This window comes from Trematomus bernacchii, unplaced genomic scaffold (genome assembly GCF_902827165.1).
Source record: "Trematomus bernacchii unplaced genomic scaffold, fTreBer1.1, whole genome shotgun sequence".
Lineage (NCBI taxonomy): Eukaryota > Metazoa > Chordata > Actinopteri > Perciformes > Nototheniidae > Trematomus > Trematomus bernacchii.
This window is the reverse complement of record NW_022987792.1, coordinates 1,815,936-1,843,699: the sequence shown is the minus strand read 5'-3', so window position 1 is coordinate 1,843,699 and position 27,764 is coordinate 1,815,936. Positions and strand designations below refer to the sequence as shown.

At 40.3% G+C, this 27,764-nt stretch overlaps 1 protein-coding gene across 1 annotated transcript in view; it reads left to right on the top strand.

The window, feature by feature from the left end:
- Positions 1-222: 222 nt before the first annotated feature.
- nme7 (NME/NM23 family member 7) overlaps positions 223-27,764 on the top strand; it is a 47,606-nt gene continuing 20,064 nt past the window's right edge. Inside the window, exons 1-10 of the mRNA XM_034149728.1 lie at positions 223-321; positions 1,769-1,870; positions 2,273-2,439; positions 3,908-4,018; positions 6,326-6,376; positions 8,556-8,763; positions 10,206-10,311; positions 18,995-19,059; positions 22,612-22,680; positions 23,343-23,444. Of these exons, the coding sequence (XP_034005619.1) occupies positions 319-321; positions 1,769-1,870; positions 2,273-2,439; positions 3,908-4,018; positions 6,326-6,376; positions 8,556-8,763; positions 10,206-10,311; positions 18,995-19,059; positions 22,612-22,680; positions 23,343-23,444 (984 nt within the window). The 5' untranslated portion in view covers positions 223-318. The remainder of the gene's footprint in view (positions 322-1,768; positions 1,871-2,272; positions 2,440-3,907; positions 4,019-6,325; positions 6,377-8,555; positions 8,764-10,205; positions 10,312-18,994; positions 19,060-22,611; positions 22,681-23,342; positions 23,445-27,764) is intronic.

Below are 27,764 nucleotides of genomic sequence, written 5' to 3'. Positions count from 1 at the left end.
ATTGACATCTTAGATACTCAAGTAAAGTACAAATACCTCAAACATGTACTTAAGTACAGTACTTATAATAAAACATAATATAATAATACATAATATATAATCATAATGAAATACATAGGCTATTTTTTGATTTTCTCTTTGGACCATTTTATTTTATGACAATAGGTAGATTCCGATGTTTTTTCAGTTGTCAGTTATCGACCCTGAACGCACCTTGTCCACAGTTTCTATAGCAACGGGACACAGCACGATGGCTAATGTCTGCTAGCTGAACACAGCATCGGGACTTTAGGAATAAACGTTGTGAATTGGGCAGAAATGGTAAGTTAAAAACCCTCCGTTCAGTCCTGATTGTGTAAACACACTATCCGATGGTTAGACATTCAGCACGGTTTGGATATGAAACGCTTCAACGGACAAAACCGAAAAGTGTTTGCTAACGGAAGCATAGCAAACACAGGCTATCAGTTAGCATAAGAGTTAGCTTTACCAACCGTTAGACTCGTTAAAATAACCTTTTTTGACAACTAATTAAAAGTAAAAACAACATTTACAACTATAATAATTGGTGGCAACTAACAAGATTAGCGTTGACTGCCTAGCTTAATTTGTAACGTTTTATCGTTACCTTAAATTGAATTCTAAATACTGTTTACAATCACATACTACATTTAACTTTAAATAGACGTTGGAGAAGTACTCAGATCTTGTACTTGAGTGAAAGTAGAAGTACCAGAGTGTAGGAATACTGAATACTCTGTCCTGCATTCAAATTGTTACTCAAGTAAAAGTAGAAAAGTATTATCATCAAAATATAGTTAAAGTAGCGACAGTAAAAGTAGTCATTGAACAGATTGGTCCATTTCAGAATAATATATATGATATGTTTTATAATGATTGATCATTAAAGTGTTCTCAAAGCTGGTAAAGGTGCAGCTAGTTTGAAAGACTTCGTATACTGCAGGGTAGCTTGTGAATTTACTCCAGGTGGAACTAAAGTCTGATTTAACACTTGATTATATTTCACATCATTCATCCACATCTGTAAAGTAACTAGTAAAAGTACACCATTCACCTCTGAACTGTAGTGGAGTAGAAGTACAAAGAAATAGGAAATTGAAATACTACATTTTAACATGCCAACTACAAATGCACACATGCATTGGATGTACATACATAACAGCTAGGAACAAGCAGTGACGTTAATTAATAACTACATTTAATCATATACTGTACTTAAGTACAATTTTGAGATACTTTTTTACTTTACTTAAGTATTTAAATATTTTTGCTACTTTGTTCTTCTACCCGACTACAATTCAAAGGTTAAAAGTGTACTTGCATTACCTATAATAACTCACGCAGTCTCTACAAGTTGATGATCAAAATCAAAACACTGATAGAAGGTAGGATAACAATATCACAAATGTGAAACACTTAAACATGGAGCATCGTGAACAGATACAATCAGAAATGAAATAAAGCACCTGGGAGATGTCGTTAACGCTGGAACAGAACGTCCTCTGCAACAAATGTAAATGTTGTTGACACGGGCACAGAGACTACTTAAACTTTATAATTTAGACTTAAACTTATTCACCATTTGGGTCCATTACTTTAGACTAAGATATACACAATTATCTTTGTGACAGATTATCATAGCCTCATGTTTTAAAGTGACGTTATGATCTTTTTTTAGGTCCCTTTTGTTACCTAAAATATGGGTTATTTGTGCTTCGTTGTCCCTCTGATGTGTTCTCATTTTCAGGAGGAACGATACGCCTTTCTCACTGAGTGGTACGACCCTACTGCAGCTCTGCTGAGGCGCTACCAACTCTTCTACTACCCACAAGACAACTCAGTGGAAATGGTGAGCATTCACTACTGCTAATACTATTTATTTACATTTAATGTGACAGAGGCTGCTTCAACTTCCTTAGGCTTCTTTTGTAATTGACACAAAATATCTGTACAAATAGGACTTGAATCCCAAACGGCACATAACTACACAATTTACAACAAACATAACGCACATCAGAAGCAGTTCAAATTAAATACTAATTTAGCAGGCGATTCAAGAAGTTGAAGTGTCTCAAAATTTGAATATTCAAGAAGAATAACAGGATTTTTATTCCATGAATGTATTTTTCCGCTGCTTTACAACCCAGGTTAACCCTCTCTGGGATATTTTTCATAGTAATTTTATCCCGCTCAAGTCTACCACTATATAATATTATTAAATGACCAATGTGTTTGTTTTTTGCCTTTTTAGTTTGATGTTAAAAACCAGCGAATATTTTTGAGAAGGACCAAATATGAAGACCTCCATCAGGAGGACCTGTTCGTCGGGAATCGAGTGAACGTGTTTTCACGGCAGCTTAATCTGATCGATTATGGAGATCAATACACAGCGAACAAACTGGGCAGCAAAAAAGAAAGGTACTGCAGTCACACGCCTCACAGCCTTACATTGCTGGATTGCTCACAGACATTATTAGATTCAATTATATTTGATATACTTTATTCATCCCAATTCTTTTTGTGTGACAGCAGGATGTAAACAAGGCATTGCACATTAATTATATATTAAAATAGATACAAAATAAATAAAATAATAGAATACTAAAAAAAAAAAACACAAACAGTACATATATACCGATTGTTTACTTTCGTAACATAGGGACATCACTGTGTAACAATCGTGCTTCTATTGGCTACCGCTCCAACATATTGTACGTGATAGGCTAAGGGGCGGGACAGCTATAAGCGTTTGACCAATCACAACGTAGCCGGCCAGTTAATCATTCAGAGCAGACTGGGCTCTGATTTCAGACAGAGGGTGAAAAGAGGTGCTGCGAAAAATAAAGAGCTTTTTGAATATTAAAGCATGGAGACATGTCCCAGTAGAGACACTAAATACTGATATACACCTGAACATCAGCAGGAGAGGACTCTTTAAAGTAGAGACACTACATACTGATATACACCTGAACATCAGCAGGAGAGGACTCTTTAAAGTAGAGACACTACATACTGATATACACCTGAACATCAGCAGGAGAGGACTCTTAAAGAAGAGACACTACATACTGATATACACCTGAACATCAGCAGGAGAGGACTCTTTAAAGTAGAGACACTACATACTGATATACACCTGAACATCAGCAGGAGAGGACTCTTTAAAGTAGAGACACTACATACTGATATACACCTGACCATCAGCAGGAGAGGACTCTTTAAAGTAGAGACACTACATACTGATATACACCTGAACATCAGCAGGATAGGACTCTTTAAAGTAGAGACACTACATACTGATATACACCTGAACATCAGCAGGAGAGGACTCTTTAAAGTAGAGACACTACATACTGATATACATCTGAACATCAGCAGGAGAGGACTCTTTAAAGTAGAGACACTACATACTGATATACACCTGAACATCTGCAGGAGCGGACTCTTTAAAGTAGAGATACTACATACTGATATACACCTGAACATCAGCAGTAGAGGACTCTTTAAAGTAGAGACACTACATACTGATATACACCTGAACATCAGCAGGAGAGGACTCTTTAAAGTAGAGACACTACATACTGATATACACCTGAACATCAGCAGGAGAGGACTCTTTAAAGTAGAGACACTACATACTGATATACACCTGAACATCAGCAGGAGAGGACTCTTTAAAGTAGAGACACTACATACTGATATACACCTGAACATCAGCAGGAGAGGACTCTTTAAAGTAGAGACACTACATACTGATATGAACCTGAAAATGAGCAGAATATATCCTCTTTAAAAAGCATTCATATTGGTAAGTGTAAAACGTTGCCTTTTACTGGCTTAAATCTCTGGCTTGATACATTTTTTTTTGTTTCTCTCCATTTGCCAGAACTCTTGCTTTGATAAAGCCAGATGTTGTCACCAAGCTCGGAGATGTCCTTGAGTCGATATACTCCTCCAACCTGATCGTGACCAAAGCTAAAATGACTTCGCTAACATGGTAAGTGCACAAATGTCTGTGTGTCTGTTAAATGACTGTACACTGATTATATCTCAGTGTTGTTTACCATGTATGATTTGTATACTGATCTGAACCTATGTGTCTGCGTCTCTGCTGAGTTACTAATAATACTGCAATTCATATTGTGGAAGTGTGTGAGAGTCATGGAGGGAGACACAGGCTGTTTTGTGCCACACACACACACACACACACAGATGGATGGCATCACATTAGGAACATATGGCGTTCAAGGAGAGGACGAGGGTGCCGTTTAATCACCGCTTTATCAGCTGCTCAATAATGGGGAAAATATAATTTCACAACAATCTCAGTCTTAGATAATGAGTACAATGTGCAATTTCTACTTTGACATTTGATTATCAGGTATACTTTTAATTTGGAAGTCCTGAGATACAAGTGAGCATTCTTGAAGTCTGATTTGACTAGGTTTTCCTCCTGTGTTTATTATTTAAGAAAAGGTGAAAGAAAAATATTTTACCACGATAATCTTTCTACATTTGTGACATTTTTGTCTTTTTTGTTGTTTGTCATTTCAATACCTCTTTCGGCCACAAGAGGCTGAAGTGCACCACTAGTCTACAAGGTCCTAACGAGTCATGTCTTCTTCCCATTAGGTTTTTTCTTTCTGTGTTAGCAACTTATGTAGCATTACTTAATATTTGTATTAATTGTAAAACGCTTCCCCCCCTTTTTTCACAGATGATTTTTTTTGCTTTTATAGAAACTCAAAATTATTCTACTGTCTTTTGTTTTACTTGCACTTAAGTCATGACCACAGGAAACGTGGGAGAGCAGACTTAAAACATTATGATTGCTGGACTCGTCTGGTATAGTGTTTCTACATTTATATATATGTTAAAGAGACAAGCATAAGATAGTTTGAATCCTTCCTGTGCAAGGCTAACTACATTCTTAGTTAAAGCAGTTTTCTCCATAATTGGCACTATTTCGTAAGATTATATCTCTTTTTCTTTTTAGAAACACCCATGGGACTTATTAGTTACACACCAATAAAATAGAGTTACTTATTTTTATTACTGATTAGTCTGACCTTCTCCACACCGCCAAGCAGGGGCGCTCCTTGCGAACAGGCAAGGCAGGCAACTGCTTGGGGCCCCGGACCAGAAGGGGGCCCCCAAAGAAGGTAGATTAAGAAGGTCCACAGCAACGACAACATAAAACACCCTTTAATTTACTGCAACGACATGTCGGGAAACCCCCTCAAGGCGGCCCCATGCATAGTGCGGCGTAAAGCTGGCTACACACCAACCCGATTTTGGGAGTCAGAGGCTGTCAGAGGCAGTCGGGCATTCGCGGCGCCCTACTCAGGTTGGTGTGTCCCGCACCGTCGTCTCTTTACGACACCTTTTCACACCTCCGACTTTCTCTGACCTCCCGCGGCCGATTCAACATGTTGAATCGGCCGCGGGAGGTCAGAGAAAGTCGGCCCAAGCAATCACTCTGATTGGCTGTTCACACTACCGCTGCCTGCTGGTAAGGACAGTTATTGCCACTCGTCGACTGAAGTATTTGCGGTGTGTTCGTAGGCGGGCGGCGTAGGCGGGCGGCGTAGCCAACGCAGGCGACGTAGCTGGCGTAAAAGTCGGGATGCTGGTTCGAGGGGCCCCCAGTGAATGTTTGCCTAGGGCCCCCACCGACTCTAGGATCTCCACTGCCGCCAAGTAATAAAATACTGCCGGAAAAATACAGGGTCTAAGAAAACTCAAATGTTAACGTTAAACTTTTAACTGAAGGAAATTTCTCCCAATGTTGAGAGTTTTTGGTTGAAATGTTATTTTATTTCAGTGCATTCCTGTGATTAGTTTTTTCCCCCAAACAATTACAAAGTTGAGAACATAAATGCTATAAAAAAGTTTTTCCATTTGATCTATTAATTTATATCTTTCTCTAGTTATTTTTATTATTATTTGTGATCCAAGGAGATTTCTTCGGATAATAGAGATGTCTCGATAATACTGGAATTAAAGTTGATTTGATATTTTTGTTTGTTGGGATGTATAATTGTCAAAACAGGTGTGAGGTTCAGTATTTGAAGATGTCTTCTGTTAAACCAAGGAAAGGAAACCAAAAAGTTAAGGTTTAAATCTTACACCAGGAAGGACCATTTCTACACAGTTGCCTTTTACTCTGGAAAGAAAGGATTCAAATATTGTTGACCTCGGTAAATGTCTTTGTCAGTAGTTTGGCACAAAGTGTCTACTCAGAATACCTCAGATAATGTGGCCATTTATTAACTCCAAGGTTTATGGTTTTCTTGCATTACAGGAGGCAAGCGGCGGACTTCTATGTGGAACATCAGTCAAAGCCGTTCTTCAAGTGAGTGCCTGTAAATGATTTGCCAGTCTTGAGCCAGCAGAGAACACTTCTGGTATCCGGCCACTATCATTAACAGGATGTGTGGAAATTATCCTAATGACATTGGAGTGACATTCGGACATATTTAAAGGGATAGTTTGGATGTTTTGAAGTGTTGTAATATGAGGTAACTTTCCACTGTCAGTGTGTCGTACATGCCGTTTGTGGAAAGAGAAACAGACGTAATGGAAGGAAGCCAAGCAATGTACTGCTGTGGAAGTATTTAGATTCAAACCATTAATATCACCCAGGAATGAGTCAGCAATTTACCATTTACAGTCCCCTGGTCTCAAGGTCAACCATTTTTGGAGTGTGGTTTGGTTTAATGCTTGAAAAAAGGTCTGTGGTGGACACAAGGTAGAGAGATGTTAAGATAAATACCCCACTTGTGACTTTTGAAGCTTAAATGTGTCTTAAAAATGGCGGTCGATAACAGGCGATTAATTGGGACGACTAAATGTCATCACACTGAACATTAGCCGCCTTTAGCTTAGCGGTAGTGACGTGAAGTCATGTGACCGTGCTGTAGTTCCTTTATAGTCCAACATTAGCCGCCTTTAGCTTAGCGGTAGTGACATGGAGTCATGTGACCGTGCTGTAGTTCCTTTATAGCCCAACATTAGCCGCCTTTAGCTTAACGGTGGTGACGTGAAGTCATGTGACCGTGCTGTAGTTCCTTTATAGCCCAACATTAGCCACCTTTAGCTTAGCGGTGGTGACATGGAGTCGTGTGACCGTGCTGTAGTTCCTTTATAGCCCAACATTAGCCGCCTTTAGCTTAGCGGTGGTGACGTGAAGTCATTTGACCGTGCTGTAGTTCCTTTATAGCCCAACATTAGCCACTTTTAGCTTAGCGGTGGTGACATGGAGTCGTGTGACCGTGCTGTAGTTCCTTTATAGCCCAACATTAGCCACCTTTAGCTTAGCGGTGGTGACGTGAAGTCATTTGACCGTGCAGTAGTTCCTTTATAGCCCAACATTAGCCACCTTTAGCTTAGCGGTGGTGACATGGAGTCGTGTGACCGTGCTGTAGTTCCTTTATAGCCCAACATTAGCCACCTTTAGCTTAGCGGTGGTGACGTGAAGTCATTTGACCGTGCTGTAGTTCCTTTATAGCCCAACATTAGCCACCTTTAGCTTAGCGGTGGTGACGTGAAGTCATGTGACCGTGCTGTAGTTCCTTTATAGCCCAACATTAGCCACCTTTAGCTTAGCGGTGGTGACGTGAAGTCATGTGACCGTGCTGTAGTTCCTTTATAGCCCAACATTAGCCACCTTTAGCTTAGCGGTGGTGACATGGAGTCGTGTGACCGTGCTGTAGTTCCTTTATAGCCCAACATTAGCCACCTTTAGCTTAGCGGTGGTGACGTGAAGTCATGTGACCGTGCTGTAGTTCCTTTATAGCCCAACATTAGCCACCTTTAGCTTAGCGGTGGTGACATGGAGTCGTGTGACCGTGCTGTAGTTCCTTTATAACCCAACATTAGCCACCTTTAGCTTAGCGGTGGTGACGTGAAGTCATGCGACCGTGCTGTAGTTCCTTTATAGCCCAACATTAGCCACCTTTAGCTTAGCGGTGGTGACGTGAAGTAATTTGACCGTGCTGTAGTTCCTTTATAGCCCAACATTAGCCACCTTTAGCTTAGCGGTGGTGACATGGAGTCATGTGACCGTGCTGTAGTTCTTTAATAGCCTAACGTTAGCATTCTTCTTCTGGAGATTACATTTACTCTGCAAAGTTAGTGAAGTTACTTTCATATGTGGAGCTTTTCTTGCTAAACAAAATATGTACGTATAATAAACACTGGTTTGCAACAGAACTTATTTTCTGCAATAATCCAAACTCCAATGGAGCAGTCTGACAGCAAGGTAAAGCTGTGGAAATATTCTAAATATAGCTCGTACTTAAACTGATATAGATATTTCTAGTTGTTAAATATGTCCACAGCAGTACTTTGCTTAGCTTCCTGCCAGGTCTGTTTCTACTGTATATACTATAATACACTAACTCTTGAGAAGTAGCTACATCCAAACCCTCTTCAAACTAATTTGAATTAATCCCTTTGCTGACTTCCTGCTTGTAGGAATTCCACTTATCTGCTTTATTCCTCATGTCCTTGCTCTTTGTTTTTTTTTCCAGTAACCTGGTGCAGTTTGTGTCCTCGGGCCCCGTGGTTGCCATGGAGCTGATGGGTGATGAGGCCATGTCGATCTGGAGGAGGCTCCTGGGCCCCGGAGACTCTGCTGTGGCTCGGAAAGAGGCTCCAGAGAGCGTTCGAGCCAAGTTGGGAACAGATGGCGTCAAAAATGTTGGTCATGGCTCCGACTCAATTGCCGCAGCAGCAAGAGTAAGAGACTGGATTTAAAGAGGCCCTCTAATGCTTTTTGGGGTTTCCCTTTTCCTGTAGTGTGTTTATATGTAAATGGTCTTCAAAGTCTAAAATCTCTCTCCCACACACTCTCCCCCCCTGCCTGAAACACCTCCATTGGACTCCTTTGTTTACTTCCTGAACATAGTGCCACTTTGTAACACTCGTGCTTCTATTGGCTATCACTCCAACACATTGTACGTGATAGGCTAAGGGGCGGGACATCTTTAAGCGGTTGACCAATCACAACAGAGCACCAGACACCACTTTGTAACACTCGCGCTTCTATTGGCTAGCGCTCCAACACATTGTACGTGATAGGCTAAGGGGCGGGACATCTTTAAGCGGTTGACCAATCACAACAGAGCACCAGACACCACTTTGTAACGGCCCGTCCACACAGCGGCGTGCGTTGAAGCTTCAACGCTTCTGCCCATTCACTTTGAATGGGGTGACGTCACGTTTCGCCGAACTGCATTGTGGGAGCGAAGCGTAGCTTCAAAAGCGTTGCTCGCTGCAAAAATTGAGCAATGTTCAACTTTTGAAGCTTTGGCGGAAGCGTCAGCCAATCGAATCATATGCCAGTACAAGCTCTAGCCAATCAAACCGCGTGCTTGTGTGTCCGGGGCGGGAGATTCATGTGATTGGTTGTTGGTCGAGTTTCAGCCCCCCCCCCGCCGGCAAGCTTCAACGCACGCTGCTGTGTGGACGGGCCGTAACACTCGCGCTTCTATTGGCTTGCGCTCCAACACATTGTACGTGATAGGCTAAGGGGCGGGACATCTTTAAGCGGTTGACCAATCACAACAGAGGACCAGACACCACTTTGTAACACTCACGCTTCTATTAGCTAGCGCTCCAACACATTGTACGTGATAGGCTAAGGGGCGGGACATCTTTAAGCGGTTGACCAATCACAACAGAGGACCAGACACCACTTTGTAACACTCACGCTTCTATTGGCTAGCGCTCCAACACATTGTACGTGATAGGCTAAGGGGCGGGACATCTTTAAGCGGTTGACCAATCACAACAGAGCACCAGACATCATCACTTTGTAACACTTGCGCTTCTATTGGCTAGCGCTCCAACACATTGTACGTGATAGGCTAAGGGGCGGGACATCTTTAAGCGGTTGACCAATCACAAGAGAGCACCAGACACCACTTTGTAACACTCGCGCTTCTATTGGCTAGCGCTCCAACACATTGTATGTGATAGGCTAAGGGGCGGGACAGCTCTAAGTGGTTGACCAATCACAACAGAGCCGGCCAGCTAACCAATCAGAGCAGACTGGGCTCTGGTTTCAGACAGAGGGTGAAAAGAGGTGCTGCAGCACAGGCAGTATGAGAGAAATAAAGAGCTTTTTGAACATTAAAGCATGGAGACATGACTTGTTTTTATTATGTTTGTTTCATTAGGAGCTGGAATTCTTTTTCCCTTCAACAATTGGCCATGGACCCTCAAATACAGCCATCTTTACAGACTGCACGTGCTGCATAATCAAACCTCACGCCATATCAGCAGGTGAGGGATATTTGCATTTGAATTATTATGTGTTTGTCTCTTTGTTTCTCTTGTCTGTTTGTTTATGCATCACTAAACAGTTACAAGTACACTGAAATGTTTTTTCTCTCTTTATTTAACGTCCGATTTACAAACAACACGGCAGTATATATTAATTATATCATACATTTGTGTTACATTAAATTAACACAAAAAAATGAAGTGAAACATTATAATAAGAATAAAAAATATATAATAATATAAATTATCCACAATTTAAAGGTCACCTATCATGCTATTTTTAGGCAATAGCATAGGTCTCAGATATATAAAAATATATAAAAAACATGTCTATGAAGTGTTTTGCTCAAAATTCCAAACAGATCACCCATTCTAGCCATGCCTCATATCCCTCTATTTCACTTCCTGTTTCAAAAGTGCTGATTTGCGGTATAAAGCTTTAAAAAAAATAGAAAAGGAGGGGGCTGAGCTCATGCGGGACCCGGCAGCTAGTCTTAGCGATGCTAATGTAAACATACACCGACCATATTACGTCCAAAACAGTCGGGCATTGTTTCTGATAGCAACTTTCTGATAGTGCCGTGGGTCCACATTTCCGATATTACGTCATATCGGACGCAAATCTGTATCAGCTCCGTTGTAGCCCAGTTTTTAGAGATTTGGGTACGGAGGAAAAGAGAGAGGGTTTTATTTTCTGACGCTGCGTGAGTTCCCTGACACACCGGGGACACATCTTTATGTATAAAGGACATCAAAAGTGCATTTTGCATGATAGGTCCCCTTTAAATGAAATGTAAGTACATTGAAACTGTTAACTTGTAAAATCTTTAAAACCACATTTCAAAGCGGGCCTGCAATTAAAAAATGTTTAAGCTGATGATTATTTCCCGGATTATTGTTTATTTGTATAAAATGTCAGGAAATAGAGAAAAATGTCCATCCCAGTTTCTCAAAGTCCCAGGTGAGGTCTTTAAATGTTTCCTTGTGTCGGTCCAAAACCAAAAGATATTCCATCTAATATAATATAAAGCAGATAAAAGCAGACAAGCTCCATATTTTAAAGACTGAAAGCAGTATTTAAAAAAATGTTTGCATGAAAAAAGTTCCTTTAACCATTTCAAAATAATCAAAATAGTTAACAATTATTTTCTCTTTTTCGACTACACATTGCAGCTCTATTTTATACTCACATACTTTCAGGAAATTCCTTAAAAACAGTGGGGCTCTCATGAAGTTGGCTTTGTGTGTACAATATTCTGCCATTTTGAGAATTGTGCTAAGCAACAGTCGTTCTCCACTGACTTATATCTTCTTTCACACGTGTCTGTAAGTGTATTTCTGTCACACAAAGGGCGCTACATAGTTACCTCATTTAGCTTTTGTATTTTTCCAAATCCCTGCCCTGATCCCCGTTGGTGGAGCATGCCACTCGAGCTCTGACCTGTGAAATGTGAAATTCTTTGGACAGAGCTGAAGCCTGCACACGGGAAGCTGTTGACTGAGTTGGAAGGTTGTTCTGCACATATAAGTCCAAACGCAGCTCATTACAATAAACAAACTCACCACGGTCCCTTATAAATTAATTTAATCTTTACTTCTGATTGGATCTCTTTACTCCTCAGTGGTCGTTCGCCTGCTATCTGATCTGGACCAGGGTTATATCTAGTTTCCATGGATGTATTTGTGCTCTCTGGGCTGTGTTCTCTTTCTATTTTTAGCCATGCTAACGGCATGTCTTTAAGGGCGGCAATGTAGGTCTGTCGGTGAGTGACTTTGGAGATCCCCTGACTTTTCCATTTAGCGCCACCATCTGGTTCTATTTGTCCTGCAATGAACAAATACCTTTTAAACAAATGACATTTAGCTATTGACGATTAAGGTAAGGTAAGGTACGTTTATTTATAGAGAACATTTTCAGACACAGAGGCAATTCAAAGTGCTTTAAATCCTCATTAACACTTAATAAGAAGACAACAGAAAGGAACACAATAAATGGGGCGAAGCCTGCGAGCTAGTTCAGGCAGTCAACTCGAGTACTCATGCTGCATTCATACATAACGCCCCTTGCCACTCTACAACCAACCAAACAGAGTCTCCTTAATATGCCGCTCTATTTAACCTGCCAGATATCTCTCCATGCATTGCTTGCTGCTGCTATTGCTGCAGCTACTTCCACGTCGCTGCTGCTTGCCTGCCCCACCACCACCCCAGCTTCCACCCCAACTTCCACCTGTAGGCTCTGGGGGTTAGTTATTTAAAGTGGACCTATCATGCTATATTTGAATAATATAGTGTAGGACCATACCTATATAAGGCATATTTATACTTTTTTTTTTTTCAAAATACCAAACAGATCATGCATTTTAGCCATGCCTCATTTTGCTCAATTTGAAAAATGTTAGCTCTGTTTTAGCAAGGGTTGATTCAGTGAGAACAGCACCATCTACAGGCCTGGCATATGTACTACAGCGTCTCCAGCGTTTTCAAACAGCAATGCCGTGGTTGTCTCCTCCTGATTGGTGGAGTTGGCCCAATAGCGTAGCGCCACCGTCCTGACGTCAGGACAGTGTTCAAATCTGGATCAGTTTTTATCAGATCCGTTGCAGCCCCTTTTTTTAGAGATTTGGGTATGGAGGAAAATAGAGAGGGTTGTGTTTTCTGACACTTGGTGAGTTCCCTGGAACACCGGGGACACATATTCATGTATAAAAGACGTACAAAAGTGCATTTTGCTTGATAGGTCCCCTTTAATCATCACTCATCGTGCTATGTATATCTGTGGAGTGATGAGGCCCGAGCCTAGACGCCAAACTCAACTATATGCTGCTTCTAATAAACATGTTAAAGAAACACGTGAGTTGTCTGACTGAAATAAACATAATGGAATAACAGATTCATAAAAACCATACAGAGATACAGAATAGTTTAAAAACAATATTGTAAAGGTGCTAAAACAAGTTAAAAGGCTTCTGGGTAAGCAGCTGTAAAAAGTAGTGTTTTTTTTTTAGTTTATTCCATTTGTGGGAAGCATACAAACTAAAAGTTAAGAACATGAATCTGGTGAACATGATACTTACTTCACATCAGCATTGTCAATGTCATTGTGAGCATGAAAGCGTGTTGACGCATTGCCTTGCAGTTCTGCTGCATTTCTCCGCCCCTTATGCTGTGTTCACAACTAATGCAAAATTCATTTTCACACTTCTTTCGCAGGATGATTTTGTTTATTTGCATTACTTTACCTGGCTTAAATCATCTGGTTTACTACATTGGTTTTAACTAAAAAAACAAAAACACATTTTCAGTGATTTAGTTGCAATGAATAGTTAAAAAAGGTCCCGAAATAAAAATATGACGATGTAGATTTGAGATCCTGCTTTTTCAAGTCGGTATGCGAAACGAAAAGCAAACATCTTTTAAAATACTTGTTTTCTACAGGGTGTCCGCGGGGTCTTAAAAAGTATTAAAAGTTGATAAATCAATTTAGCGAAAATGAAGGCTATTAAAAAGTATTAAACGGCATTTTCCAAGGTATTACATTTTGTAGCTTGTTTCCAATAAGTATATGAATTATCCAAAGAGGTTGTATTCTACAGTCTGCCTGAATGTAATCATTGCGTAGGTGTGTAGTGTGATTCTGTGTAGTTTATTTATGGCATCCCGTTGGATTTGACGTCATCTGAACAGGACATCGCGCGCTCACTGCTTGATAGCGCGAAGGTCCGTTTACGCCGGTTGTTAAACAACATCGTTATGGGGAAATGCAAGTCTGCGTCCAAATGGTTGGAAGATAAGGAGGAAGGACAATCAATACTGTATATAGTCAATGTGAGGTAAAGTGTGTCGCCAATGTAACCGGTTAGAACTCAAAGTGGCGATGAGGTCTTAAAATGTATGGAAAGGGTCTTAAAAGGTTTTGACTTCAGGATTCCTACATATACCCTGTTCTAAATTGAGATTGGATAGATAAGGGCTACGCTAACATCGTCGTCAGGATATTCTCAATGCTGATGGGCTTTTGCGACATAGCATCACACAATAAATGCACATTTAACATTAGCTTTGTATATAATCGAGCCACACTAAAAATCTGATTCACTCCTGGTAACAAAACACGTTTATACCTCTTCAGAATTAATTAAATAAGTGACTGGATTATTTTACTTTGACTTGAATTAACAAGGAAGCCTTTTGATATCTTAATCCCTTCTTTGAGTTAGAGCTGATTTATGTAAATCTTTAAAACTAAATTCCACGAGACAAACATGAAAACATTGCTTTCTAGGAGGACGTTTTCAGTTGGAGACACACATCCTTGCTTGCAATGTTTATTTAAAGAACAGAAAGGAAGTAACATAATTTGAAATGACTCATCAGGTGTTCTTGTGTTATCAAAGGTTGCATAATCCCCTTCATTGCAGGACGTTTTTACCCAATGACACAAATCATTCCTGTATGATAAAGAGTGTGCGTGTGCCAGGATCCCGGTTCTCTGCAAGCTGCTCACTGTTATTAAACCCAGCCACACCTAAATGGAACGAAGCCATGTTTAATGTTTTTTTTTACTGCAGTTACACCTGTGCTTTTCCCTGCTAAGACAAGAAAACCGTGAGAAAGGTCTATGAGAGAGAGCCCATTAAAAAAACCTGCCAAAGTGTGGACATGCTTCGTTTTGCTGCAGGGCATCATTGAGCAACTGTTTAACCCTTCATCTGCTGCAGCATTTGATTCCCTCTAAAACAGAGAATGCATTGTATGAATGGTGTGAAATAATACTCGATGGTTATCACTACACCAGTTGTATTTTAATTTAGGCTTTGTCAGTTTGTCAAGTGTTACACAATCTCTACTTGTTGTTAAAGCACATGTTATTTGAACGCACTTTAGGCCTGTTTCCAAGTAGGAGTTTGTGTAACCTTCAGCCCACAAGTTTATCTCTGCTCATTCTGGTTTGGCTTTCTGAAAGGTATTTGTTTACAACATATTTCTAAGCAGGCTTTGCTGCATTTGCTCCAATATGAACCTTTTTTGGACTGCAATTTGTATTTTTCAAATAGAGATATTGTAGCTTTTGTCACGGTTTAAAAACAAATAGGCTTGCTTTGATTTGTAATGATATCACTCAGGAGCTTGCACGGTTTACTGAACAGGCACACAGTTGGCAAAGTGGTCATGGAGCAGAGACACAAGACACAAAACAACCATAAAATAACACAAAACAACTACAGAGAGATACAGAATAAACTAAAACAGGCACAGAACAACAATAAAAACACAACACTATCCCAATAAGGCACAAAGCGTCCACTAAGAGACACAAAATGATCACGAGAAACACAAAACAATATCAAAGACAAACAAAAATCAACCACAAAGGACATACAGAACAACTACACAGACACAAAACAACATAAAAGATACACAAAATAACCACAGAGAGGCACAAAACTATGTAAAAGACAAACGAAACAACTGCAAAGACATACAAGACAACCAAAAAAGACACATTAAAAACACAGTCATAAAGCGACTGCATTGAGTCACACGAAATGACCTAAAAGATAGACCATAAAGACACACAAAACAACCCAAAAAAGAAACGTTTATCACAGAGCCATACAACTACAGCAAGGAGACACAAAATGACTCAAACAATAAACGAGACAAACCACAATGTGACAGAGTTTTCTACAATAGACACAAACCACCAGTCACACAAGTCGTGTTTGTGTCTCTGATTTTCAGACACTCCTTGTTCACCTGTGACGTTTTGTGTGTCTGTTAATGTACTGTAGGAGGGGTGTGTGTGTGTGTGTTGGGGGGGGGGTTGGGGGGGGCTCCTGAGTGTCTGTGCCCAGGGGCCCATTGCCTCATAATAATCCGCCCATGCTCATGAGCTACAAACTGCGCTACAGCTACGTGCGCCGGGCCCGGCCAATCACAGCGCAGATAAGGGAAGTATAGTGGCTGAAAATGCACTCAGACATGACTGGAATAGAGAAGCTTCTGTTGCCAGGCACCCAGAATAGGATCTCCTAGCAACAGCACCAGCCGCTTTTGCTTCTGTGTGTGTGTGTGTGTGTGTGTGTCGATCCTCGGGGAGGGCACACAGGACCGGGAAGGTGATTACTTACCTAACACACATAGAGAGAGAGGAGAGAGAAATGTTTAGAGTTATACCTACTCTCTATCCTGGCTGACGGGAACACAGCCTACTTTTTATCAGGATGTCAGAGGGAGATAATGAGACTGGCGCTCTCGTTCAATTATGCGCGTCTGCAGCTGTGTGACCTTCACTGTCACCGCTGCACCTTTGTCACTGTGGATGTGACATTTCTTTTCCTTTTTTTTATAACCATAATGTACTGCGTCATGGATGAAAGGATGAGCGCTGTATCTCGCTCTGGTTACTGTCTCCTCTCTCCCACAGAAAGGACATCTGTAAGACAATATCGCTCTGACTGCACAATCTGAGGTCATGGCAACATTAGATAACATTTAACAGGAGCACGATGACGGCTTCAAAGCACATTCAGTACTTAAATATGAAGACTAATGGGATGGAAACGGTTTTACTTGAAAGGGAACCTCCAATCTGGACCCTACTTTCCCCTGTTTTTCGGTCTAAGTGTATAATAGGGATTTTTTTAATTGATCAGGCTAAAATGTGAACATTCGTCAATGTACGACCACTAAAACACATGCCTAAATAAATGCCTGACATCATTATGGAAAGCAGCCAACAGAAGTTACCTTCAACTTCACAAATAAAAAACATATGATAACATAACATAACATTTCAAGATGACGGCTTGAAAGCACATTCAGTGCTTGAATATGAAGAATAATGTGATTTGAACTTAAAATAAATCTGGTCCCTACTTTCCCCTGTGTTTCTGTCTGAGTGTATAAATGGTATTTTTTTAATTGATCAGACAAAAATGTGAAAGTTCGTCAATGTACGACCACTAAAAAACATGCCTAAATAAATGCCTGACATAACATTAATGGTTTAATAGGAGCAGGATGACGGCTTCAAAGCACATTCAGTACTTAAATATAAAGAATAATCCGATTTGAACTGTTTTATACGGTGGCCCTGAAGTGCAAGACACCACAGCATTTCACAAAACGCTGCAGCATTTCAGAAAACCATGACATAGAAAGTCTGTGGTTTGTACATATTTAACTTTTGTCCAGTTTCTGAACAGATATGAGGAGCTGTGAGCTCTGAGTGCTAACAGCTAACGGCTGATGTGTTGGGACATGTTGCGCTGTCGGGTGCTGACCAATCACGAAGCGTCATTTCTTGACTGGCAGCAAAAACAACCAATCACAGCAGTGCTTCTCTGGCTGGCTCTGTCCAATCACAAACAAGAAGTGTTCTCCCTAAAGGAATACCCTTTCCGTCCAATGTGAAATGCTGTGGTGTTTTCTGAAATGCTGCGGTGTCTTGCACTTCAGAGCCACCGTAGTTTTACTTGAAAGGGAACTTCAATCCGGACTCTATTTTTCCATGTTTTTCAGTCTAAGTGTATAATATAGGGACAACATTTTTGGAAGTTAGTCCACAATACATGCTGAAATGTAATCCTTTCGTCAATGTACGTCCACTCAAAGCTTGTTTCGCCACTTACAGGCTCAGATTGTTGTTATAAATGTCTGATAAAATTATGAAAAGCAGCCAAAAGAAGTTACCTTCAACTTCACAAACCAAAAAGATAACATCCATGTTTTAATAGGAGAAAGATGATGGTTTCAAATCACATTCCTTACTTTAATATGAAATATAATCTGATCTGAACTGTTTTACTTAAAAGGAAATCTCCAACCTAAACCATGTTTCTGGTATAAATGAATAATGAGGACAACAATTTTTGAAATTGGTTCAGCATTTACCGAGCGTTGCAGGTGCCGAACAGGCTGAAATGTAATCCTTTCATCAGTGTACGTCCACTAAAAGTGTGTTTTTGTTACTGAATCAAGGCTCTGTTGTTATACATGCTTGACAACATTATGAAAAGCAGCCAAAAGAGAAATCAAGAGGTTGTTTTATTTGTTTGTTGTCCTGTCTAGGTTTGCTCAAGTAGAAGTGGTCCAAATCAGCTAAATATTCAGCCATGACATCGAGAATATTTTAGATAACAAGTCACATTGTACAAGTTTCTGAATGAGACAATTAAAACCAGAGTGGATCAAGTGAAAGACTGAAAGTGAAAAGGTTTTATATCCCTGCTGGGTCCTCCATAATGTTGTTGTTGGCTTAAACACATTTTTAGTGAACGAACATTAATCAATGCAACTTTTTTTTATCTAGCATTTTTTATACACAAAAGTAGGTCGACAGGTGCAAACACAACGGCCCTAAACATTTTCCATTAGTAAAGAGGCTAATACAAAAACACAAATAGGCCAGTAACACATCTTCACCAACTTAACAACACAGAAAACAGACAGTCGGCTAATGGCAGCCTATTTTAGCGCAACTTTTATTGCACAATTAATCACAAAATAATCTAAAAACAAGTTCAAAGGTTTCACTTCTAAATCAACTGCGTAGGCTTTTTATAGAAGACCTTTGGTTGGTTTCACATTGAAGCGTATAGCAATAAACACCTAGCTTGCCAATCTGTGTCAACTCATAAAAAGTTGTAGATATGACCCGGCTTTCATGTGTCCGCAGGTCTGACCGGGAAGATCCTGAACTCCATATCTGCAGCTGGGTTTCAAATCTCGGCTCTTCAGATGGTAACTAATTATTCTCCTGTGCTAAAGTCTTGTAAAGTTTGTCCCATTTTGAGTCGTAAACAAAGAGGCTGTCCTATCCTTTCACCATCTTAATATGAGTTGTATGATTGATATGTATAATAAAGAGCCTTTATACAGCAGTGGGAGAAAAAAACACTTGGGTAGTGAAAAGAGATAAGTACTACACCACACTGTGAAAATACTCAATTTAAAGTAACACTACTGCACTAGGCGCTTTCACACCGGAGTACTTATACCCGTACTTTTACCGTTTAGTTCCGTTAGTGCCTGGAATTTTGCGTTCACACCAAAAAGAGAACTTAGTTCAGAGAACTTTTACCCCCATTTTTAGTGCCTGCTAGAGAGGTGGGACTAGCCTGGGGAGAAAAAAGTACCAATTTCTGATTGGCTGGGCGAATTGCAAACCACGCCCCGTAAAACTCTGAAAAGTTTTATGAAGCCGCCATTGCTGGCATTAGCATTATTAGCATTAGCATTAGCCCCGCGCACCAACGGAGAGAGAATAACTTATGGCAACACAAAAAAAAACATTGGAGCGGTGGAGTGATGAGGAGGTGTCGGCGTTCTGGCGATTTACTCGGAAGGCTTCAGTAGAAGCTGCTGGGAGTCCCAGCAGCTTCTACTGAAGCCAGTCCCCAACTCCGGGGACTTCCGGCCGGGAACTTCGGGTGGCAGTATACGCCGTGAAGTGGTTTGCGGCCTGCCAGTAAACCCAAAGCAGAAGAAGAAGAAGTGACGTCAGCGTATTCATTTGCCTAATCTTCCCTCAGGAAACTTATTCCGGTGTGAACGCGATCGGCTCTTAGTTCCATGGGGACACTAAGTGCTGGGAACTAAGTGCTGTGAACTAAGTACGGCAAAGTACTTGGTGTGAAAGCGGCTATTGAGAAAAGTACTTAAGTTAAAGTATTCAAGTAAAATGAGGAAAATGTACTCAAAATATCTGGAGGAACAGTACCCTTTGCAGAAGAACTCAAGAAATATTTTAATATTTTAAAGCAAAAGCAATAAATCTTCACATTTCCGTTTCAAATATTTTCAAAAAACTTCTTAATTCATATACATTTTCTGTCAACCCACTCATGGTTTTAGTGACTTAAATATAATGTTGGATGGTTTAATCTATGCCAAATAATCATATTGTAAAGTTTTTCTGGGTCAAAATTTGAATGTATATAAAATAAAAAAGTACAAAATTGGCTTCCAAAATGTAGTATAGTAGAAGTATAAAGTCGTATACAATCAAAAATGTTAAGTGTAAGTACCTCAAATGTGTACTTAAGTGCAGTACTAGATTAAATGTACTCAGTTAGCCTCCACCACTGCCCGTATATATCCCAGCTGTCCTTGTGTAACCAATACGTGCTCAGTATTGATTCCTGACCTGACCTCATAATTGAACCGCTGCAAACAGTGACCTCTCAGTGCATCTGTCAGAAGGGATGCATTCTGGGCTGTAGGACAGGAATAAATCAATGCCGGTTTCATCTCTGGAGCCACATTCAGAGCATGTTGTGCAATAATGGGAATTAAATAAAAAGAATATTAACAATTCATGCAGCACCTTTGTTCTGAGGACGTGATGTTCCTAAGACATTAGTTAGTCACTGTGTGGAGAAATAATCCAACACTCAGTGAGGTGTTTCTGTTTGAGTAGATCTGAATCAGGATACCTTTATTTGTCCCACATTGTTACGGCAAGTAAAGAGCCAAAGATAGCTTAAAGGTCCCCTATTATACTGTTTTTCATCAATATATTATAGGTCTCAGATATATCCAGAGCCTGTCTCTGATTGGCTGAAACACCAAACAGATCATTGCAGCATTACCCATAATCCCCTCTGTTTCAGCCCTGTTTCCAAAGTGCTGATTCTCTGTCTGTTACTTTAGATGAAAATAAGGAGCCCCTCCCCACGCCCCTCTGAGAGAGATTTGGTTAAAAAGAACTCAATGGTGCTCTAGGAGGAGATTCAGGTGATAAGGTGGGGGGGGGGGGGGTACCTTGGTTGGTGATTGGCTAATGGTTACACAAGACAAAACATCGTTATGACATCATAAAGTGGCCAAAATCTGATCAGATCATTTTAAGACAGGTTTTTATATAAATGGATCAGGACAAAAAGAGAGAGAATCTTTGTTCCTGAAACTTTCAGAGTCTCTTTACACAGAGGGGACACATGGTGATGTAGAAGAGACATGGAGAAGAGGGGACACATGTTGATGTAGCGGAGACATGGAGAAGAGGGGACACATGTTGATGTAGAAGAGACATGAAGAAGAGGGGACACATGTTGATGTAGAAGAGACATGAAGAAGAGGGGACACATGTTGATGAAGAAGAGACATGAAGAAGAGGGGACACATGTTGATGTAGAAGAGACATGAAGAAGAGGGGACACATGTTGATGTAGAAGAGACATGAAGAAGAGGGGACACATGTTGATGAAGAAGAGACATGAAGAAGAGGGGACACATGTTGATGTAGAAGAGACATGAAGAAGAGGGGACACATGTTGATGTAGAAGAGACATGAAGAAGAGGGGACACATGTTGATGTAGAAGAGACATGAAGAAGAGGGGACACATGTTGATGTAGAAGAGACATGAAGAAGAGGGGACACATGTTGATGTAGAAGAGACATGAAGAAGAGGGGACACATGTTGATGTAGAAGAGACAAGGAGAAGAGGGGACACATGTTGATGTAGAAGAGACATGAAGAAGAGGGGACACATGTTGTTGATGTAGAAGAGACATGAAGAAGAGGGGACACATGTTGTTGAAGAAGAGACATGAAGAAGAGGGGACACATGTTGATGTAGAAGAGACATGGAGAAGAGGGGACACATGTTGATGTAGAAGAGACATGAAGAAGAGGGGACACATGTTGATGAAGAAGAGACATGAAGAAGAGGGGACACATGTTGATGTAGAAGAGACATGAAGAAGAGGGGACACATGATGATGTAGAAGAGACATGAAGAAGAGAGGACACATGATGATGTAGAAGAGACCAGAAGAAGAGGGGACACATGTTGATGTAGAAGAGACATGAAGAAGAGAGGACACATGATGATGTAGAAGAGACCAGAAGAAGAGGGGACACATGTTGATGTAGAAGAGACATGAAGAAGAGAGGACACATGATGATGTAGAAGAGACATGAAGAAGAGGGGACACATGATGATGTAGAAAAGACGTGAAGAAGTGGATTTTGCATAATAGGTGACCTTTAATATGAATTAAGAAGCATGGATAAAATATTAAAACCCAATTTACAAAATACACATCCAGTACCAGTTGTTAGATAGCAGCCAGGTGTGGATATTATTATTCCAAGGGATTTGCAACAGTATACTGCACTTGGTTTTTTGGTATATCCAGATTTCATGTACATAATGTTCTATATCTTAAGTTTCAATGGTTTTTACTGTATTTTTTGGTTATTTTTTCTTACTAATTATCTTCTTTAACTGTGTTTATGTATGCACCATGTACACATTATCCATATTACCTTTCTTCTTCCTCACAGTTTAACTTGGACCGGGCGAATGCAGAGGAGTTTTATGAAGTTTACAAAGGGGTTGTCACGGAGTACGCTGTGAGTATAAACAAGTCTTTGTTTTGCCACCACTGCAAGCACCTGCACTATATATCTGTCAGTGTTACCTTTGAGAATAAAAACACACACACACACACACACACACACACACACACACACACACACACACACTGCAAAATCTCTGGTAATGATCTCAACAAGTGACAAAGATTTCACAGATTTGTTTTCAGTTGAGTCATACAGAAGCACCTCGAGATAAGTGAAAAAATAAAAGTATTATACATATTTTTCTTACCTGTGTTTATGACTTAACATCAGTTTTCAAAAAGCCTTTGCAAAGAAGGTTTTTAAATCTGTAAAACATGTGGAAAAAAGCTTTTGCCTGAGTCACCGTTCTAAAAAAATAAAAGGTGATTTTAAATCTGAAGAACAGGTAGGAAGAAAATAGTTTTGCCAGGATCATTTATCAAAGTAACTCACTCTTTCCTCTTTGAAAACATGATCAAAGAAGCAACAAATATCCTGTTTTCCACCTGTTTTTAAATCATGAAGACAGAGAGACACAAATATTCATTTCAGACTTATAAAATAGATTATGTATTACGTGTTATTATTGACTTTTTCTCTCTTGCCTCTCTGGACTTCCTTGAATATATTACCAGTATTGTCAGTACATGTTTTTAATTTCCTGTGTCCCTCAGAGCATGGTGACTGAGCTGTGCTCCGGGCCCTGCATGGTGCTGGAGATCCACGGAGAAAACACACCAAAGACCTTCAGAGACTTCTGTGGGCCCGCCGATCCAGTGAGTCAAACTATATTAAATATCATCATTATAGTCCATAGCAGAACTGTGCCTGATAAGTACTATGATCGGTTAAATGTGGTGGAAATCAATATATCATCAGCAAATAATTATCCATCTGCCATCTGTGCTTTGAAGGAATTCTCTTTACACATGTTGATGTAGAAAAGACATGAACAAGTGGATTTTGCATAATAGGTGACCTTTAAATCGAGTTTTTCATTCAATCCACCTCGCTAAAACTAATGAAGTCTGATATAAAAACCCTGCACTACATCCCAGATGTTCTAATGTTGCATTGTGTTAAACTTAGAGGTGTTTAAATGAGTTTATCCTCAGAGATGATGAAGCTATTTCTGCTGCAGTGTGAGTTTGGTTGTGTGAAAAGACAACAGTAGTGTTATTGTCTTCTGTCATTCTTAGTAATGCATGAAAATAGCGGCAGTGCAGTCATTTATGTGGTGACTTCACCCTCTTGTGTCATGCATAAGCCTGGCTTAATCGTCTGAAGTTAGTTTTCTTGTCGTCCATCCATCGCTTTCTCATGAACACAATAACCTCATTTTTTATAATTTGGCCCAAACATTCACTTGGACTAAAGGATGAACTGATTATATTTTGATGGTCAAGGGTCACTGTGACCTTTCTATATAGAGTGGTGCAGGGATAACGTATTTACCCGGAAGTAAGCTGCTGGTTCCCTCGACAAAAAAGCAATGGGATTTCTCCATAGGATTTTGGAAAATAGCTGGAAATAAGGTCTGTGGAAAACAAACCTGTTTGATAAATACACGTTTTGTTCAGCCGGATAATCTCCACATTTCTAACCTACTTTTATAATTTAGGAATCATAAATCTAATCGCCAGAAGCAAAATGCTAACGTTATGCTATAAAGGAACTACAACCGAGTACAGCAGCACGACTTCAACGTCACGCCAACTTAAGATCCATATTCAAACATACAGATTCTAAATGGTACGAGTTGAAGCGTTTGTTTGAACAGTTAGCAGGAGGCAGGTACTTGCTTTCAAGCAGAACAGGGCAAATAAACTTAGCGGAGTGTTTACGTGTTCGGCGTAATGACGTACAACGTCCTCGACAACTTCTGTAGTCCTATTCAGCCACTTGGTAACAACCATCGTTTTTCAGACACGTCAACTCTTCAGAAATCACCAGTGGGGTCACTGCTGATGGATTTAATGTCGTAGAACAAAACACGATCCGTCTCTTCAATGTGTCTCAACCACAGACCTTATTTCCAGCTATTTTCCAAAAACGAATTCAAAATCCCATTGGCTCTGAGACGAGGGAACAGGAAGTGGTAAAATGCTAACTCGCGTCCGGGTTTTAGGACTCGTCACTGCACCACTCTATGATGCCGTAACTCAAGAATTCAGTGGTGGCAGTACCTCAGTCGTTATGAATGGGAAGGTTGTCGGTTCAAGTGCCTGAACAGTCCAAGTTTGGAGTGGGCACTAGTACTTTGAAGGGTGCCAGTTCACCTCCTGAACACTGCCTAGGTGCCCTTGAGCCATGCACTAGGCCCATACTGCTCGCCAGGCGCGGTATAAAAGCTGCCAACTGCTTCAAATAATAGTGTGGGTATTCATATACTAAATATGGAAATGTGTCACTAATAATAAGGAAAAGCTCAAGTATGGTGACATTTTTAATAGACTGAAAGAATACTATTACTTCTACTGGTTGTTGGAGGCATTGAACCACGAGGCGGTAATTGTAGTTACTCTGTGAGTCTGGGATTCAAGCCGCTGCAGGTGACCAAGGAACCACATATTTGACTGGACCGCAGCTTACTGGCCCTTTAAACGCTAAAGTCTGTCACTGAGTGAGTAATAATGCGAAACCATCAGCTGTTTCTCTTTCAAAAGACTAGTAGGGAGTAGAGACAGTATTTCCGATCAATCAGGTGATCCACTTCCTCAACTCACGCCTGGGTGGAGCTTTAAAATGTGGAGCAAGGGTTTTCTTTTCCGTATTAAATGTATGTATTCCTATAAATGTGTTTCAAGCTTGGTCCAATCTTGTAGTTGTAGGGTGTTGAAGCAGTTTCAGTAAAATGTCAGGAGAGTTATTGTAAGTCTGGGTGTATCTGTGTGGAGGAGCAAACAGCTGCTGATGATGAAGTTAACAGTAAAGTTGTGAAGTTGTAGTACATTTACACTGTTGGATGAGTTTCTATATTAATAAACACTGCAGCTCCCAATATTTGAGGCTGTGGGCATGTTCATATTCGTCATGAGATGTAAACTCAGTCTGGTCTGTTTATAAAATAACGCTTTTAGTGATCCAGAAGAAACTTTTCTGAATATATTGAATTAAAGCCAATTTTTGGACTCAAACGTCGCTAAATCATGTCATCATTTGACACTTCAGCACACTTAAAGGTCCCATGTCATGCTTTTCCGGTTATTACCCGTCCCCTTGTGTGTTATGAAGGGTTTTCTGCATGTAAACGGTCTGCAGAGTCACAAACCCTCAAAGTACACCCTGTAGCGAGTAAAACTCTAACACAGAAAATACCTGTCTATGCTGCCCCAAAACGCCTCGTTGGACATTTCTCTTTTTCCATTGTTTTCTTCCTGGGTACAGTGACGTGCCCATACCCAAATGGACCCATTGTCCGTGGAGCTCCTCACACACACACACACTCTCAGCGGCGAAACTGTGACGCGCTGGTGGGGGGTGCCATCTGTTTGTCCTTACTGGTGTCATTTTCTGGTTGCTAACAAACGCCATTGTAACACATAATCACTGATGTTCCGCTGTAACGGTAGTAGACTCATCAGAACAGAGTGGGCGAGCTGACCAATCAGAGCACACTGGGCTCACAGGGAGGGGGGGGGGCAGGAGCTCCAACAAGCCGTGTAGGACAGAGAGTGAATACACATACTATACAGAGATGCTGTATGAGAAACCAATGTGAGTTTGGAACATTGAACAATATAAATCTATTCTAGTAGACCTCAACAATGGAATTATGATCAGTAGAAATGGCCATGACATGGGACCTTTAAAGAACACATTTTACTGAGAGTATTTCAGAAAATTACAGATTGATATTTAATATCCAGGAATCACATTATAGAAACAAACAATCAAACCATGTTTTAGCACATTAACAGACCATATGTTGTGTTTTGACCTGTTTCATATTGAGCAGAATGTTTGGTTTCAAGATCGATCTTTTATGATTTTTCAAAATACTAAATGATTGTGTCATTGAGCAGCGGCAGGTTATAAACCCCTTGTACAAGAGTAAAAAGTATTGTATAAACAGTAAATATGTACATATGAACAGCAGGAAGACATATGTATAAAGTATCTATAGAATAAACAATATGAACTATAAAGAAAAAGTAAGAATACACTATAATTAAAACTACAATTCAAATCAAAAACATAGAATACAATATACATTACACAGGTGTCGTTTTTTATTTATTTAATTGAAATGCAATATGGAAAACTGAACACATGAAAAGCAAGACATTTTAGTGTTCAGACAAAAATACAATCATGATGAATTAGAGAAGATGTTTCAGGACATTGCTCAGTGACATTTTGAAGATCTGGGGCGAATGTGACTAGATAAAAGTGTGTGTGTGTGTGCGTGCGTGCGTGCGTGTGTGGTCGAGAACACCCAGTCAGCTAGTATTAGCAGCGTTTAGCTTTACTCTAGCAACAGAAATAGCCTTGTGTCCATCAGGAACTTCTTTAATCTCAGGGCAGAGCATCCAGATGACATCACAGGGAACCTAGAAAAAAATGTCTCCATAAAATATGATCCAGTTTCACTAAAATCAACTTAGCGCCACAGAGCTAGAGGCACTTTTCTCGAGAGGCTGTATACGACCCGCTCTCTAAGTGCATCAGAAGGCTGACAGAGGAAATATTCTCCTTAAAGCAGGTCGGTGTAGCATCGAAATGATTTAGAAGTTGTTATTTTAAGGTAACATCTTACGTAATGTCTCCCCTCCCACACACTAGACTAGACCCATTAGCAGTTTATGATGGTCACAACCTCCTCTGTGTGTGTGTGTGTGTGTGGGTGTGTGTGTGTTGTGTGTGGTGTGTGTGTGTGTGTGTGTGTGTGTGTGTGTGTGTGTGTGTGGTGTGTGTGTGTGTGTGTGTGTGTGTGTGTGTGTGTGTGTGTGTGTGTGTGTGTGTGTGTGTGTGTGTGTGTGTGTGTGTGTGTGTGTGTGTTGTGTGTGTGTGTGTGTGTGTGTGTGTGTGTGTGTGTGTGTGTGTGTGTGTGTGTGTGTGTGTGTTGTGTGGTGTGTGTGTGTGTGTGTGTGTGT